Consider the following 19,066-nt stretch of genomic DNA (forward strand, 5'->3'; position numbering starts at 1 on the left):
GTTGTACATATACTATATATATATACATTTATACACCCTTAAAGGATGTACAGTTTGTCCAATGTCAGTGTAAAGGTCACTAATTTATAGTGGAGTGGAAGATTAGTTGAGGTATGTTTAAAGATTTATTTAAAAATAAATATTATGCAATAAGAAACAGAATAAATGACATTCAAAAGCTATACATTATTAAAACACATGTCCAAATATGCAGCATAGCTACATTTAAGTAGGTTTATGTTCCTTTGTATATGTTACTTGTTGTTGTATACCTACATTAAGTTTACTTATAATTAAATGTGTTATATAAAAATGTGCCTTGCTCCCCCCACCACCACCATTAAATCCACAGTTAAGACCAATGATCATCCATGTTTGTCTCTTGTAAAGCACAACTGTAGTCGGCCGATGAGAGCTCTGAGATGTGGGCAGCTTAGTGAAAACAATCCCAACCAATAACACCCGGCTGCATATTCTCATTGAGCCTCATGGTCGCGCACCGGCGGGACGGTACAGGATGGGATCAGAGAGAGATGCTCCCACACGGCCCCCTCCCATCCAGAGACACAGCCTCCATGTGATCTCTTCCTCACTCTCTCTCTCTCTCTCTCTCTCTCTGCTCGGGCTTTGACGTCAGACGTGCTCCTGTTCGGTTGCTATGGCAACATATTTCCCTATACCCCCTTCCTCTCCCCCTCCCCTCTCCCTTCTGCTCTGGTAGGATCCACAATGGTACAGCCAGCATCTTGCAGCACAATGGTTGCAAGGTGGTGAACTGGGGGAAGAGTGATTCAGCATCAGCGAAACCTCGGTTCCGTCCACCTCTGCTTTTTCTTTTTCCGTTCCTCATCGCTATTTTTTTTGTTGTGTGTGTGTGTGTGTGGTCTTTTTTTTTCACCCTCTTGGTCATCTTTTATGAACGTTTTGTTTTAAATTAAGAACCTCAGCTATGGTCACCGCAATGTTTCCCGTCGGGATGTTTTGAAAAGGACTGTCACCGGACTGGGATCGTCATCAGCTGGCACGGAATGGTAAGGCCCCGGGTTGGGTTTGTTTAATGTTGGATGCTTTGGACCCCAGCTGCCTGGAGGGTGGAGTGATGAATATTGATTGGAAGGGAAGGTTAATGAAGTCCACTTGCGATGCCTCGGTGGGAAAGGGACGGCGACTTAATAATAAAAAACGGGAAAGAAAAGAAAATGAAGCGTATGTTGATCCATTCACCGCCGCGGATGTTGTTTTATAACAAGCAGCAGCACTGTGCGGGGATTTCATTATGGCGTTAGTCCTGACCTGACTAAGTGTTGTGCATCCGCTCTCCATCTCCATCCAAACATCCTGCAATAGGCTAAAATATTAGTCCTTAGTTTGTGCCTGAATTGGCATCGAGGATAACATCACGTAACAGGCTGTTACCCAAGCTTCTTCTCTTTGTTAGCTATTTTCATATTCTGACTTTAAAATCTGTCCCATTTAATCATGCATTTATTTATTTCTGTCCACATAGCCTGACTAATCTTAGGGTGGAATGAACACACCTGACTGTTGTGTAATGAATTTTGATTGGAAGTGGTGCAAAAATGGATGATGCTCTTCAACAACAGTATGGGCTACATACTGTAAAGGCCTACATGCAGAGTTTGTCCATCCTCCCCCTCAGAAGTCAGCTGCGCACCTTGTGCATTATGCAGACCATCATTACTTCACCAGGGATTCAGCCTCAGATCCATCAGAAGTGCTTAAAAACCAGATACCCTGCTGTCCCCAGGCTGATTTATTGATTCATATAAGTATTTTTTTTCTTCTTCTTAGTGGTGGTTATACTGGAGCTTTTAAGTGTTTGTGGAGGCTTTGTCATTAATGTTAAACTAAAAAGGAATCATAACGCAGAGGGGATGGGATGTTATTCATCCTAATGTGGGCTACATTCTGTGTAGGACACAGTGGATTAAAAGAGATGAAGCTACAGAGAAAGGCAATTTATCCACACCTGCTTTGTTTTGGGCTTTCTTCTGCACATGGATTATTGGAAAGACATTGTAAACCCACCTTGCCTATTATGCTGATTGCACAGGTACAAGGAGCGCATCACACTGAGCTTCCAGTTAATTTGTGAACAAAACAACTGGTTTTGTTATGCTTACGTTTTAAAATTTTGCGTTCTTCCACATACTTGTTTGGTGCATGCCCACAGTCATAGACTAATTACTGGTGTTGTGCTGTGCATGGGGGAGTCAGTGAAGGTTTAAAGGTGTCACAACAAACTCTCCATGTTCGAGACAGGAAAGAGAGAGGTTTTTAGCGCTGTGACCTTGGGTGCTGAATTATTCAGTAGCAAGCTTCCATGCTTGTGAAAGTGCTGCAGGGAACACGCTTAACAATTAAACAAAGCTTTTTATGGGTGTTTCTGCAGTGGCTGAAGTAGAGTGAGATTTCTCTTTTAATAGATAAATAGGCTACTTCTCTTCACCCTCTTCATCATCATCTTGATCTCGTGTCTTGAATAGTTCTTCAGTATTTCTGCTGAATTGCTAAAGTAGCTTCAGTTTATAGAACAGTCTGTTTTATTTGAGTTAGTAGCCACTGCGGGTCTACACAAAATGATAATCGCTGATATTGATTTTGAGGTGGGCAGCTTGTTTATCCAATGGAAAATCATCAATGGAAATAGCCAACAGCACAACATTGTTATCTTGCAGTAGATGATGGTTGCATTTTAATTCCATTTTGTTTAACAGACTTGGGAGCATCAGTATACTAATCCTTTGTTATGTAACAGAATAAAGCAATGTATAAAGATGAGATAATGGTGAGATTGCAAGCACGTTTTATCAACCAAATGAGGAACCAATGATTATTTTCATTATCAGTTAATCTGCCTATTATTCTTCTGATTAATCGATTATTTGTTTGGTCTGTAACATGCTATGTAACACTGAAAAAAGTCCAAATGTATGTCTTCAAATGTCTCGTTTTGTCTAATTTACAGTTCAAACCCCAAATAAATTGAGTGTACAATGATGAAAAGCAACAATCCTCACAATTAAACAGCTGACATGATAGGAAATATCTGGGTTTTTGGTTAAAAAAATACTTTAATAATTGTATTGGGAATTGATAGAGGTAAAAGGGTTAACTAGAGTGAAGTAAATAAACACAATATAAAGGAATGCTCTTACAGGATTTATGTGGATTCTGGTATTGTGGCTGCCTGGAAGACACCAACAAAACAAGCATCTTCACTAGAAGCATTCATAATAGCATGAAAACATTGTGGAGATAAAATGCTACCAGTGTTTTCACAAAAAACGCAAATATTTAAATACAAGTCCAGTCCAGGGTAGCTGGTATGAAGGTTGCTGAATGTGAAAAGTTCAGGACTTTTTTCCAAAACAATTCTTGCTGACTATCAATTACTTAAATGTCCTCATCAGTCTTTTGGCGGCCATTCTGCTGTGATTGTCATGATTATATGGAAGGTCAAAGTCGTCATTATAAGAGGATGGATTACTGAGGAACACTCGCGTAGTCTATCACCACCCAATGACCGTGGCTAAGTGTTGCTCCTAGCTGTGTACTACTATGGTCTTAATAATCCATCCCTCCATGTAGCTCAAATACAAACCCAGATTCACTAAATCCAGCAGTTATGTCATGGTACATAACTAAACAAGGAGGAAAAACAAGAACATAGACAAATACTTTGGCTAAGAAAAAGTATGTTAGGGTGAAGAAGTAGGTCACTCAGCATCATGTTTGGGAAGTTTTTGCAACGTGCAGTCAGGCAGTAATGAGACAAAAGGCAGAAATAATAATCTTCAGGAAGGAGTTTATTGTATTTTCACCCACTTGAATTTTATTTACCCGGCCTGATGTCAATCAAAACATGCTTCTTAATGCTTTTATGAAAATAACTGCTGACATTAAATTTCACACAACTATTGTCTGAAGGAGAGTAACTATACACTTATCACGTAGGTGTAAGGCAATTAGAAAACAATGACAAAAATGCCTGAACACTTACTCCATGCCACAAACGTTTATATATATATATATATATATATATATATATATATATATATATTTATGACGACAATTCAATCCTACCTGGATCTTTGTTGAAAAATGGAAACCACACCCATATTTATACATCATGCACACCAATAGGCTGACAAGCTATATGGTGGCAGGTGTTGGTAGCCATCCAAACTGCACAGGGTGATAAACACCCATAAACAATTAACAATTCAGTATAGAAAAATGTACATAGAGAGAAACAGCAAATACCAAAGCCATACTTCAAAATAGGGTTGAATATATCTTATATATAAACAATCAATCAGATTCATCATCCCATGTACAGTATCAGCAACACCGACCTTCAAAAATATATTGTTTTAAGTTGGAGGAAAAAGAGAAGAAATCTTAAATTCATGTTCAGTAAATTGGGTCTTAACCTGTTAAAGTTAGCAAGATCAAATTACAATAATGAAAAGGCACACCTAGATTTCTAACATATTCTTATAAATGAAACTAAATTCTTGCTGCATGAAAGTTGATTCCCCCAGCCTGCAGTCTTGCTTACCGCCACAGACAAACAGAGAAATGTGCCTGCAGAGAGAGATGCACAGTTACATAATTGGATTTGATCTGACAAATATGCGGCTTTTATTTGCTTTTTGCAGATAGCTGAGTGCAAGACTTTAAGCTGTGTCAGATTCGGTCCCAATCTGCTTGCAGCATGTCTGTAAAGAGAATTAAGAGTCACTAAGGGTCAAACATTGTAGCAACTCAGAGGCCATCAAAAGGATTTTAGGGAGATCATTAATTCCAGACTAAATACAATGCTGAAAACCTGCCTTATATCAACACATTTTCTCTGGGTGCACTCCAGAAGAAAATCCATAATCCAGTTTGTTATTTGGATGCACATATGAGTGATTTGGGCTTATGAGAAATGTTAATACATCAAGTACAAGGTGTGGTACAATCTATTGAGTGAATACCTTTGCAGCAGTGGTCTATTTTAGAAAGTGTTATCTACCGTAACCATGGCATCAGAATAGGTCTCTGATCAAATAAAATATTTTGTATTATCCTATGTGTATAGATAACTATTCAGGAGGTTTTTTTACTGAAGGCACAGTGCCCCGCTCTTGTCCTCTTCCCCTTCCAGAGTAGTTTCAGGTTCTGTAAGAAAAGCTGTAAATCAGATAGATGTACTTATGCACCTGCCAAAGCTGTACATGTTGCTGCCATGCGGCTTATCAGAAAATTGCAGTGTAAGCAGTTTTTTCGGCTAACATGTCTGTTGTTTACTTAAAGTGAATCAAGGGATGCGAGTGAGGCGACAGGCGAGAGCAGAGACAGAGAGGATATGTGTAATTCAGCTGTAAAGAAGCAAATCAATAGATGTCAGCGAACATTCAGATTCTCACAGCCTGTAGATGAGCTCGGAGTCAGTGCTGTGTTGTTTTCCTGGCTGGGATCTACAGTTTGAAGTGCTTCCCTTCCCCTCCCCTGAGCCCAAATGGGAGGCTGTACTGCGTTTGGCTCAAGCTGCACGGCAAAGGCAAGGCAAGGCTGCGTACTGCAGGAGAGGCTGAGGCTGCTGAACCAAGCACTCACAATGGAGCTCCGAGGGAGGGGGAGGGGAGACGGTTGCAGCGAAAGGCTGGGAGCCTGGGAGCAGGAATGGTGGGAGCGAGGGAGGGACAAAAGAGAAGCAGGGAAAGGAAGAACGCAAGCTCTCATCAGTGTTGAGGATGGAGGGGAGAATGAAGCCGTAGATGGAGAATGTTGTGGAATGGTGACATTGGTAAAATGTGGATGAGCCTGAAAGTATGACAGAGGGAAGAAGAGTGGTGAGGGTAGAGGAAGCAAAGATGGATACGACAGGAGACAATAACACTGGTGTGTAGTGGACATTAACAGGCACATTGTGTTTTATCAGTAGCCCTCTAATGTTATAGCAGTCAATCAACCTATTTAATGCAGACATAAAACATTGTCTATAACTTAAATCCTATATGGCTTTAAGGATTACTGAAACCACGCACACGTCTTCCTGTATATATTATAGTGTGGGCTACGCTGAGTCAGAAACAGTCTGTGAAATACATACTGAAAGCAGAGTGAATGGTAGTGGGACTTAATTGCTACTCAAAGATGCACCTCATTATTCTATATTTCAAACACCTGCTGCTGTAACACCTTAGCCACACATTATTCATTACGAGTAAGGCAAGATATTCCTATTTTTCAGCAATCTGTGTAGAATGTTTCCTTACCAGTGTTTCTGGTCAAACACGCCTTTCAGTCAAGAGACATTTTTAGTACATATTGGCATGACATGTCCCCTGGCTGCACTTCTCCAACAAGTAATGAAATGGACTCTCATGACACACGGGCAATAGCTCATATCCTCCCCTGTAATAACAGTGTGTAGGTTTTTAACCTTAACCACTAAATCAGATGAATGTATCCATAAACCTGCTATGCCAAAGAAATGTCTGATTTCTGATGACACAGAATCATGACTTTGCTGGCTAACATACCTGGCAGAGCAACATTTTTAAACGGGCTGTTTGCATGTTATTGCAGGGTCCGTTGCTTCTGTTGGTGTCATGCTGTGGTTGGTCGAACTTGGTTAATCAGGCATAGGGCTTCATTATGTGAATACAATGCTTGGTGTAATAGTGTGTAATATTTGGGAAGAAATGTGTCATCGTTCACATGTGGGTGAATTGTCTTTGTGTATTTTTAACTCCCATCAGACAAAGTGTGCTCTGTTTCATCACCAGCATTTTTGACTGCATTTAATCATCACAGAAATTTCACAAGTGTAACTAATAACATTAATGATAGCTCCATTCTTTTGAGCCAGCATACACAAAGACCTTTATCATAGATCATATATCATGTTTATACCTGGATTCCTGATATAGTGCATCCTAAGTGGTATGTCACTGAAATGTCATTAATTACACCTCCCCCTGTCTCTGGCACAACTAAATGGAATGCATGCAGCCCTTGTTAATATTATTACTGACTATTACTTTAGTTAAAAATGTCCAGTGTTTAAATACAAGCATGTTCCCCGTTGCCTCGTGGTTTTCTTTACTCTTTGGCCTCTTTGGTAACGCTGAATTCATGTGCAGGTTTGTAATTACGAGCAGCTAAGTGGGTGAAACTGAAATAGAAAATATAGATAATTTCAGACCACAACGGTGTCAGTCAAAAAAAACCCTGTCAACATGGCTGCAAGGCCACCATCGCTGGTGGTTACATCTAGATAAAATCCAATATTAACATTAAATTTAGTTAGTTTTATAAGAGCTGTACACTATTTGTTTGTGTCTGGTTTCACTTTTTAATGAACTGCTACAAATATCTAACAAAAGTAGCTAATATAAGCTTTTTATCTGGTAGCATAGACTACCAGATGTTTGGGAAACTAGTGTGTTGGGCCATAACAGTTTAATTACATTTGATTCACACCAACATCGTCAACATTTTTAATAAGAGTTGCTCTCAGTCCTGGTCCGCCAGTCATCTGATCAGAGGCTGATATGCACCTTGATAAACAAGCAGGTAAAACAGAAAACCAAAAGTATCCTACCGTCGATCATGTCGGGATTGAGAGCTACTGCTATACAACGGGACACTTCCTCCCGAGTCTGCAGTGATCATTGGTTTGCCTGAGGCATTGTTGTGCCCATGAGGGCGGATGTAACAGAATGCCGAGGATACAAATACCAAGGACCAGCCACAACTGCAGAGCACACACACATGCACACACACCAGCACAATCCAGCATCAGCAAGGCCAGTACTGGAGATTAATGGTCTGCTGTATCAGTAATGTGCATTAGCCCATTCAAGATAATTAAAACCTACTCTCTGATTTGTCTTTTTCTTTCTTTCTTTCTTTCTTTCTTTCTTTCTTTCTTTCTTTCTTTCTTTCTTTCTTTCATTTTTTTCTTAATAACATTTGTCTCATCAGTGTAACCGACCTGGCCTTTTGTAATTGTGCAATACGTTTGTGTCTGAACGTGTTTGCGAGAGAGAGAGAGACAGAGACTATGGTCTGTTTCACAAGCTCAGAGTTGTCTCATAAACCCGTTTGAATTTGAGATCACAGGCTGGTAGAAATTCAAAATACACTATCAGACATCAACAGTCAAGGATATGTCAGCACTGCTTACATCTTACTGACTGCTACAAATTGGAAATTTTATCTATACTGCAAGGCGTCCAGATCTCCTGTACGTCGGGCAGAAGCACTGTTGCTTTCCAAACTCTGATGCAACGCTAAGCAACACTGTTGAGAAAGCCTCGAGCAGTATTATACAGAAGGGAAAACTTTGAGAAAATAGGGGTTGATGCTTATATCATGCAAAAGTTATGTAATACGTTCCCCTGATTCTCGTCTTTTATTTTGCAGAAGATGATGCTACCATTTTCTCAATGTTCATGATATCTAAACTCAACCCTATTTGAGTTCCAACCAAACCCTATCTGTGGAAGTATATATATATATATATATATAGTTTGGCTGCATCTGTTAGTTTTATCACAGCTTTCATTTCTTGTAACTCCTTCATTAACTTAAAGTTGATCAACAGTTTTACTCTGTGGCTGTCTTACGAGCATACACCACACCCTCCTGGTACTAACTGATCCTCACCACACTAAACACTTAACTCGCAGTTGACACTCCATCACTGTCTTATTGGCAGGACAAGGCATGCACAGCTGAAACGTGGTTAAAAACATAACAAAACGTGCCCATATCTTGTATATTAGGGTGTTTTTTGTAGTTTGAAGTTTATTGGAAAATAAAAAATGAATAATATTCAGTACAATATTTATTGATATTTTTGTATATGCCTTGAACTCCCCCACTCTCCCCTACTGTCTCCTTATCAGGCTGGAGCAGAAAAGGGAAATTCAAACGTCTTCCATTTTTTTTGCTTATTCAACCTCTCAATCATCTAGAATTGGCTTGCACTGTTGAGACATATTGTAGTCAGAATGATATATGGACATTTGGGCTGGTGCTGAGTGTATTCTTAGCTGCAACCAGAGCAGCATTTCAACCATGACTACAATCAGCAGAATCTGGTCAGAGGGTTAAACAGACAAGCACAGAATCTGCTGTTTCACTTGCTGTCGGCTTCACAAAGGGGATAAATAGCTGTAGGGTGACTTGATTTGTCATTTTCACCGCATCTTCATGATTATCTGTTCCTGATAATTACACAAAGCATTTTTTTCTTCATGTTATGAAAGTTATGCAACTTCGTACCTCATTATTGCTAAGCTGCACATGTTCCAAAATGACAGCTCCAAGGTAAATTGTTTTTAGTCTTTATCCAGTTAAGATGCTGCATATTTTTATGGTTCTGCTCCAAATCTTTGGGTCAGACATCGAAAGGGTTGACGTCACATCTTAGACAATCCATCAGGGTAATATAAAAAGACTCACATCCGCATTATCATGAGTTGGTTTTTCAGCACAGAAATTAAAAGCTATAACATCATGATTCTGTTTTTCTTTTCTCTTCATCAGTGTTTTTCTATCCTTCTTACTAAACAAATATGTAGCTACCATATATCTGTCCTGTTGGTGGTGGGAGGCTTGTTGCTAATCCTGATATCAAAATGCATCTCATCAGAAAACAGCCATTTAACGAACCGCTCACATTTTAGCAGCAGTATGACCTATTTTTAACACTTTTGTTGTCTTATATAATTTGATTATATTGCAAAATAAACAGAACACCACAATATCCACAATATAGCGCTAACTAGTAAGCTATGTACGTTTGCCCACGCAGCCTATTGTCATTTTCAGAGATGATCCAGGTGGTGTTTGAATTATTGCTGGGAGGAAAAGATTGGCTGTGTGAGAGGTTTAATATCTTATGTACACAGATGGCTAAAGAGGCACTGATATAGATAGCTAGGTGGCGGTGCTTATTCAGTGTTGACCTGTTAGATTAATAACAAATATTGTGAAGGCTAATGTGGTGGCAGTGATGTTAGTCATGTCAAACATACAGCTGTGATGTGAAATTTGTGTAGCGGTTTAAGGGAATGCAACTGCACAAAAATTACTTCTAAATCCCTCTTTCTTCATAACCGTACCATTCCTTATGCATTATTTCTCATTCCCTAATTTATTCTCCTTCTCATGTTTTTATTCCACTTTATTCTCATTTCACTCAATGAATGATTATTCTGATTCCCCCAGTAATGCGGGTAGTAAATCAGTTCATAAATGCATTTGAGGGTACACATTGCTATAACATATGGCTCATACAAATGCAGCACATCCGGTGGTTAATGCAGACAGTAAGAATGTCAGCCATCACTTTGTACTGTCACACTGCATGGGTCTAAAGTAAAAGGTCAAGATAAATAGGGCAAACCAGAAATCTCACGCCTTTATGTCCCACATCTCTTTTTTAACACTGTCTTACTCCCTTAGGATTTAGCAGAGACACTAAAGCCTTGACTGTGACATTATTGGAGGGCTGGTGGAGCTAAGTGATACATTTGTGTCCAGAAACTAGAATTTCTAGATTTTGTGAAACATGAGGACAGAACAAACCATTCGGTTACAATTGTTGCAGAAATGTTTTTTCTATTAGTTTCAATGCCAACATTAACGTCACATATCAATTTATTCAGAAGACATGAACATTCATATGTTGGGAGCATCATTACCTGGAAAACCCTTGAAGTCAGAGTCATTGTGGGCGATCCTGCTTAATGTGGGAGCCATATCATTCAGAGCTTTCTTTCCTCTTTATTCCTCCCTTGTAATGTTTTGAACAGATCTGCCAACAAAAAAGTTCCAGAAAACATGCAAATCTATATTTAAACCAATCCTATACTGTTTAGGAGTCTGATGGCCTGGTGGTAGAAACTGTTTGTCTTTTTGTCCTTGCTTTCACACTCCTGTAGCGCCTCCCTGACGGCAGGAGTGTGAAGAGGCTGTGTTGTGGGTGGGAATTGTCCTTTATGATGTTGTGGGCCCTCCTGATGACCCTGGTTGTGTAGATGTCCTGTAGTGATGGGAAGGCTGCTCCAGAGATGAATTGTGCAGTTTTTATTACACGCTGGAGAGCCTTCCTGTCCTGAGCAGTGCAGCTGCCATGCCACACTGTAACTGAACTGGTGATGATGCTCTCGACTGTACATCTATAGAAGTTGCTGAGGATCTTGGTTGCCATGCCAAATTTTCTCAGCCTTCTTAGGAAGTATAGTCTCTGCTGGGCTTTTTCAGAAGCTGGTGGGTGTGGTGAGACCAGGTGAGGTCCTCGCTGATGTGGGTTCTGAGGAATTTTAAGGTTTTCACCCTCTGTGGATAAATATTAAAGCTTTCACCTTTTTAAAGGACTAATTTGACATTTTATGAAATAAACCTATTGGCTTTCATGCTAAAAAATTAGATGAGAAGATTGATACCATTCTCATGTATGTGTGTTAAATGTAAAGCTACAGCCAGCAGCCGGGTTGGCTTAGCTTAGCATAAAGACATGATCTGAAATTGCCTACCAACTCTTTAATATGTTATATCTACTTTGTTTGATCAAGTCACTTCCTGGAGGCTCTGCTCTGTCAGTATGGAACAGAAATAGTCTGACATATAACCCTTTGTAAACCCATTTGTTTTACAAATTAAACAAAGAAGATATAGCATGTTAATGACGAGCTTGTAGGTGGATTATGTTAGCGTTGACAGAGCCAGGCTAGTTGTTTCCCCTGATTCCAGTCTTTATGCTAAGCTAAGCTAAGCTAACTGGTAGCTTCAAATTTAACAGACCGACATGAAAGTGGAAAGTGAAGTTGGTATCAATCTTCTTATGTAAGTCTCAGCAAGAAAGGAAGTGTGTTTCCTAAAATGTCATACTATTCCTGAGAGTAATATTAGTCTTCAGCTTGCCAGGAAGTCATCAACAAACCTATTATCTTTCACTCCTGATAGCAACAGCTATTCGGGTCATTTTTATCATCCCAAGTCATTCCAGCATCCTTGGAACACAAAGACATTGGTCATTGTTGCCACGCTATATTGCACTCTGATGAAGAATCAATATATTGGCCAATTCTTGTATATAGAGGGGTAGTGGTGACTTGTTGTTTTTCTCACTTTTATTGAGAATGATGGGGACAGAGTGGAGAGAACAGCAGGACATTTTCTGGGAGAATTCAAGTCCATACCGGCAGAGGTGTAAAACAACTATTCCATCTCATGTTGAAGAATTCTGTACTCAAAAAGGCCATGATAAATTAAACTGCTCTGTTATCTATTATATCTAATGCATTGCAAGTGATACTGTTTAAATCCTGATGTAGATGAATTTACATTACCACTACACTTTATATGTTTTGGGGTCAGTTCATTTCACATCATACACATGTGTTTAATTGCTGAACTCATGTGCATACCCCACACACTCTGACATGACTCTCTGGCTCTCCTCTGTTTGTATCTTTGCAGGTATTTATGAGCAGACATTTCTTATATAACTGCAGCCAACCAATCCTGGATGTGAAGATAGCCTTTTGTCAGGTGTGTGTTCCATACAGGTAAAAAAGGTACAGTATTCATTCACTTCCACTTCCCCTTCATTGCTCTATATGTTGTGGTATTGTTGTGTTTCTGTGTGTAATAGTGAGATAACTCAAGAACATTTTAACTAACTGTTCTAACTACGTACTTCAGAATAAAGATAAAATGGAGCATGTTAGATTTTAAATGTGAAATACAATATGGTTTCCACTTGTGATTAGGAGCTCAAGTGTAAATATCCTGTGGAAAAATTAGTTTTTTCAGAAGGTAAAGAGTTGACAGCCTTGTGTTGATAATTTGCATGAATAAAATAATTCAGGTAGACCTGATTTTCCATTTAGTTCAGTACTTGAAATGTTTATCTGACACTGAGATCTCAAGTAAAGACAAAACAGTGAAGTGACTTCCAAACAGAAACCTGTCTCTTCCTCAGTTGTAAAAGTGTCAATGTAAAATATATGCAAAACTCTTGTGGGGATGTAATTTAATATCACAAGTGTGTGAGTGAGGATTGTGTAGTTTGCTACAGGCTATTCCACTGTAGCTCACATTATTAAGAAGCTTTGCATGGGTTGTCTGCTGTATACAGGCTGCAGTTTAATGTATTACAATAATTAGATCATAGGTTTGCATGACTTGCAAGTCATGTCGGATTTAATGTATTACATCAAATATATATCTTTCATCTTGTTTGGTGGAAGTTGTGCTCCTCAATAATACACAGCTTTGTTTGGTCTGTGAGCTGTGTTGTAATTACCCCGTCTGTAATTAACTGATATTTTTGTTGTGGCACCATTTGTTCGACTGCTTGCCCAAGTAATTATAGCCTGATTATTGTGTGCACGTTCATAAAAGATGTCTTTGGTCTAGTTAATACAGTAAAGACATTAGTGGCACTAATGTCATTACATGGCTATTATAGAGTTTACATTTCTGCATGGAAACAGTGTAAACTCAACTGTACTGTATGTCCTGTCCTGCTACCTTTCCAGTTTTACCAATTATTCCCTAACACACACAAAGCACCAATATAGACTCATATCAAATGCAGACAGTGAATAATACAGTAGCAGCTAAATACATATTGACTGTTGATTGGTTTAGTGATTTATTGATGGCTAATGGTTTAATAATAATAATAACTTAAAGGACCAGTGTGTAGGATTTAGTGCCATCTAGCAGGAAAGTTGAACACTGCTCGTGTCCGACGACCTGGGAATGCCAGTGTTTGGTTTGTCTGTCCTGGGCTACTGTAGAAACATGGCAGTTCAACATGTTGGGTTCCATAGGAGGAGACCCGCTGCTTCTGTAGATAAAAATGTTTCTCACTAAAATAATGAAAACACAACTGATCCTATATTCAGGTGATTATACATTAATTAAAACATACCTGTGAATATCATACTCCATTTCTGCCAGTTGATCCTCCTAAATGTTACACACTGGATCTTTAATATATTATATATATATATATATATATATATATATATATATTATTATATATATTAATATAATCTTCCAAATGTTTTATCACTTGCCAGGTAAGTAAACACATAAATCACTTTCATCGTCACTAACAGAGTATTTCTTGTGTGTTTACTTCATGCAGGGTTTTGGAAAACAAGTGGATGTGTCATATATTGCCAAACATTACAACATGAGCAAAAGCAAAGTGGACAACCAGTTCTACAGTGTGGAAGTGGGAGACTCCACCTTCACAGTTTTAAAACGTTATCAGAATTTAAAGCCCATTGGCTCCGGAGCTCAGGGAATTGTCTGGTAGGTACTCAACAGTTAATTTCTTTTATGTCCTGTTTTACATCATATCATGCTATTTGATGTGGGTTTTTATGCAGTATTTAATCTTGTCTCATTTAGCTGTTAGTTGTTTTTTTTTAATTGTCTTGTAGTTTATTGCTATGGGGGATTATTGAGAAGAATCTCTGCTTATTGTTTTCACTGTTGTGAGAGTGAACAGCTGTAAAATGTAATTCTAGAAAATTGTTTTGACATTTCCATGATTAATAATGGTGTAATTTAGCAAACTGAAAGTCATATTTTCAATTCTCCTGAAAACCCTGATGTGGTTCCGTTATACCTGACCAATCAGAACATCTGAAAGCACAGTGACTCATCTTTGCACAGGCGTAAAAGCTTGTGAATGTAGAAACATATCTGGACATATTTTGGGTTTTAATCTTGTAAGGGCAAACAAGTAGAAGTTCTTTTAAAAGGCAAATACATCTTAATATCTTGTTTTTTAAAGCTGGTAAATGTTTATATTCAATCCCTATGGAACAGTAACCATCAGTTGGGAGGCACAAACAAGATAATTTTAGAATGTCAAGTCAACATCTTCAATTATAACTGTAAATATACTTGTAATTAACATTTTTAAAAAGGCACAAAATGGGTTTTAGCTGAACCGCCATGTAATGAGGTAGTAATGTGTTTGTTTCCCAAAAACAAATTCAGGGAAATGGCAGTACTGCAGTGATAAAACCCCCCCCAAAAGAATCTCTTTACGTCTCAGTCAATTTGGTGAATTTTAATTTCAACTAACTGACTGACTGACTGAGTGATGGACGTTTTTGAAGCAGAACACCCAACTGAGAAGTGCACCTGTTTCCTCTTATGAACTGATGAAATTGTGATATTTATTTTATATTAAAACTGGAGATAAAGATAATTGTTGCTGCTACTTTAAATGTCAAAGCACAGTGTTTCCCATTATAGAAGTTGAGAAATATTAACAACGCGTAGAAGGCAAACATATATGCTTAAAACAAATAATCACTATATTTAGTAGAGGAATCAGGATGAACACTTTGGCATAATTTTGTCATAAATGTGGCCACGTATGGTATTTGGATTCACTAGAGGCTCTTGTCCTCTTCAGTACTATGAGCTGATGACATATCTGTTTAGAATATGGATGTGTGAGCCATAAGGGCCTAACAGGATGGGCACTTAAGTGAATCCTTAATCCGGATTGCAGAGAGAGCTTGTATTCATTGTAATTCATCTCACGCCTGCCCTGTCAGAATGCAGTGGAACCACTGCCAAGGCTCCACTTAAAGGAATGCATCTTACAGTCTTTCTCAAGCAACCCAACAGATCTGTAAGTTATATTTATGTTAATGCAGTGTCACTGTGGTGATATACTTGCCTCAGAGACCCTCCCTGGGATGACCTAAGTTGACATGTTTTAGTTTGTTATATAGTGTTTAAAGAATCTCTGGCTCTCAAAACTCTAAACCCCCTACCCTCCATTCGCCCTACTTCATTGTCCTTCCTTTGCTTCCCATGCCCTCGGCCCTTCTTCCCTTCCGCTCCAAAGCAATTTTGTGCATTTGCAAAGGAGCTTGGACAGGCTGTAGCTGCTAATGCTGGGATTGTGCCCATTTGAAGGATATTGTAGATGGATGGCAGGGAGACAGTGGAAATCTAATTTAACCTACTCTGCTGTGTGCTGCTTGGCTCTGCCCACAGCTGTCATCTGGTGTCATATGGTGATGGTATTACCACAACCAAACCGCATAAAACCCCAAAGACTGATATAATATCCTACTGATTATAGACATCAAAGGGGACACACTATGCAAATAGTCTCATTTAGAAGCTAACAAGCACATCAACAACATACCATGAGACGTAGACATGTGTATTTATGCTGGAAGAATCGTTTTGTCACAGTATGATGATGAAATAATCAGAGTTGCTTACCATGCATTATCAACAGTCTAATCCCTAAATGGGTGACATAATCACAGCTACATAAACATCTGTCTGATTTTGCACAGAAAGTGGAATTCCTTTCTGCTAACAGTCACACACACACACACACACACACACACACACACACACACACACACACACACACACACACACACACACACACACACACACACACAGAGGTAAATGCAATACAAGCAGTTATCCGAAAGCTTATTCTTTATAATCAACTGTGAATAAAGCAAGTATTTCTTCTTCTTCAATCATCAGACATTTGCCCCTGTGAAGCATGAGAACATGGTAACGAGGGAAAACTTATATCACAGCTAAGACTCACTCTGCCAATGCTGTCGCCCACAAACATCCCAATCTGTGCACATCTCTGCCCTTATGACTTGTGTGCTCAGTCAGGATGAGCTTTCAGAAGCATCTTAGGAGGGATGAAGGCTTTAAGTAGTTTAACTGGTCATGACATCATCTTTCACTCAGCTTGAAAAGTGATGACAGGCTCAAATCCCTATTGGATCAATGCTTTTATGAAGGCTCCACTGTTTCCATGGTCACACACCATCCCTGGCCTGCTGTCTCCAGAGACATGACGAACCACAGTGTACCCAGCCATCCGCAAACCCACACACAGCGTCATCTTGATTAAGGTTGCAGTAAGCCTGCATGCCTTGAAACTCAATTTGTAGCCTCTTTTAGGGAGAATTTGTCAAAACAGCCACAGTCTGAGATATAGCTGAGAATGTGATGTGCCTGGCATCTTTATGGCTGCCTTTTCTCATCTATGTACTGCTTTTCATTGAAAGCTAACATAAATCTACAAAATCCCAAAGGTTCTCAGGGGTTGGGATTGTGTTGAGCCAGCAAAGAACTCACTCTGCTGTAATGACCTCCAAAATGGGTTGAGCCACTTTGTGGGAGAAGAGATCTATATTCCCCCCTTGATTTCACTGCATTGTATTTATTGTTGTTTGTAACACAGCAATGTCAATACTGTTAATCATATTATAATCAAGTATTTCATACATATTATTATTAGAAATAGGACAAGTCAGTGTTTATGGTCAGTTGGAACATCTGAAAGTGGAATTCAAGAAATAGTTTCAATCAATGCCACTTTCATGTCTTTAAGGTAAATATAAAGCTACTGCCAGGAGCTGATTAACTTAGCTTAGCATAAAGATTTAAAACAGGGGCAAAACAGCTAGCCTGGCAATGTCCAAAAGTAAATATATCTGCCTATCAGCACCTTTAAGCAAGCTAATTTACACATTGTAAATTGTACAAAAATCGTTAAAAAAAAGTGTAAAAATGAAAAATAGTTTTCTGATAACGGTTATTAATACCCTCCTTATCTGTCCATTAAACATAAAGCCGAGCAAGCTGACCCTTAGCTTAGCTTGTAGCAGCTAGCCAGGCATTTATACTGTACTATTTCTTGGCCAGTGACAGCAACTTCCTGGAGTCTTGTGCTGTATTCACACAATGTTGGCACAAGAACAAAAAAACCTCTCTCATTATTCCACCTTGAGAGTATTCACCTTAAATTAGCAGGAGGAGATTACAACCCCTTGGCAAATTGGCAATTAAACTGGTTAATATATAAAATAATATGTAAGATGCTTCAGAATCTTACATATGGCACCTTTAATATTGGATTTGATTAAGATGTAACTGCCAGCAATATCAATCTTCTCATCCAACTAATCTAAGAAAGCGAAAAACCGTATTTCCAAGAATGTTTTTCTGCCTCTGGAGAATTTTTATTTTCCAGATAAAATGATGAGTTTAAAACGAAGTCATCTGTCATCTATTTTTACAAGTCTTTGTTTGCTTGGAGATGTGAAAAATAATCCTTTTGTTTTTGTGACCATTGACTTTCAGGGTGGATTGTCACAATGTCATGATTCACCCAGCTATGAATACTAAATTGTTCGCCCGTCCTCTGTGGTTTTTCTTCTGCAGTGCGGGCTATGATGCTGTCCTGGACAGAAATGTAGCCATCAAGAAGCTGAGCAGACCCTTCCAGAACCAGACCCATGCCAAGAGGGCATATCGGGAGTTGGTGCTCATGAAATGTGTCAATCACAAAAATGTAAGTAACTCAGAGGTGTAACAGAAGTAGGAAGGAATGCAGGAAGAAGGAAAACGCATCTATTGTCAGAATGAAGCAGTTTTACCCCAGTCAGTGTCTATTTTTGGTGCTCGATAAATCCCTTTGCTACAAAACAGAGACGAGCGACTGCAATGTTGTGACCGTGCTAAATTCCATGCCTCCAGAAATGTACCGAACTGGCAGGAGAGTGAAACAGAGAGCACTTCAAGGCATGAATGTAATCTCCAACGCCGCAATTTGTTCTCTTTTCTTCTGCTCCGTCTCTTTTTCCTCCCATCCACATTTATCCCTGATCTTTTGTTCCACCCTCGCTTCCTCGGTTTACTCTGTCTCTCGCCCAGCAGTGTCCTTCATCAGGGTCATTACCAACTTGCATCCCCGTCCCTTGCTGTAACTCAGATTTTGTGTGTATGTTTAAAGTGCTATATGTTGATCCTCTCCATCCTCTTCTCTATTTCAGATTATCAGTTTATTAAATGTCTTCACACCACAGAAATCATTAGAGGAATTCCAGGATGTGTGAGTATAGGAAACCCTTCTTTGCATAATTACATTTCCGTGAAAAATATTAATTTAGCAGGCGAAGAAAGGTTACTTGTTCTCATTTAATTAGATATATTGTAT

At 39.0% G+C, this 19,066-nt stretch overlaps 1 protein-coding gene across 10 annotated transcripts in view; it reads left to right on the top strand.

The window, feature by feature from the left end:
• The first annotated feature begins 692 nt into the window (after positions 1-692).
• mapk10 (mitogen-activated protein kinase 10) overlaps positions 693-19,066 on the top strand; it is a 39,165-nt gene continuing 20,791 nt past the window's right edge. For 6 of the 10 annotated variants that reach the window (XM_051412117.1, XM_051412119.1, XM_051412118.1 and 3 more), the window contains exons 1-5: positions 696-1,031; positions 12,514-12,585; positions 14,195-14,364; positions 18,292-18,421; positions 18,903-18,961. In XM_051412117.1, coding sequence (XP_051268077.1) covers positions 1,029-1,031; positions 12,514-12,585; positions 14,195-14,364; positions 18,292-18,421; positions 18,903-18,961 — 434 coding nt within the window. In that variant the 5' untranslated portion in view covers positions 696-1,028. Of the gene's footprint in view, positions 1,032-12,513; positions 12,612-14,194; positions 14,365-18,291; positions 18,422-18,902; positions 18,962-19,066 lie in introns of all 10 variants that reach the window. The other 4 variants (XM_051412120.1, XM_051412126.1, XM_051412121.1 and 1 more) reach the window with 4 other exon arrangements.

The sequence above is a fragment of the Dicentrarchus labrax genome, unplaced genomic scaffold (genome assembly GCF_905237075.1).
Source record: "Dicentrarchus labrax unplaced genomic scaffold, dlabrax2021, whole genome shotgun sequence".
Classification (NCBI taxonomy): Eukaryota; Metazoa; Chordata; class Actinopteri; family Moronidae; genus Dicentrarchus; species Dicentrarchus labrax.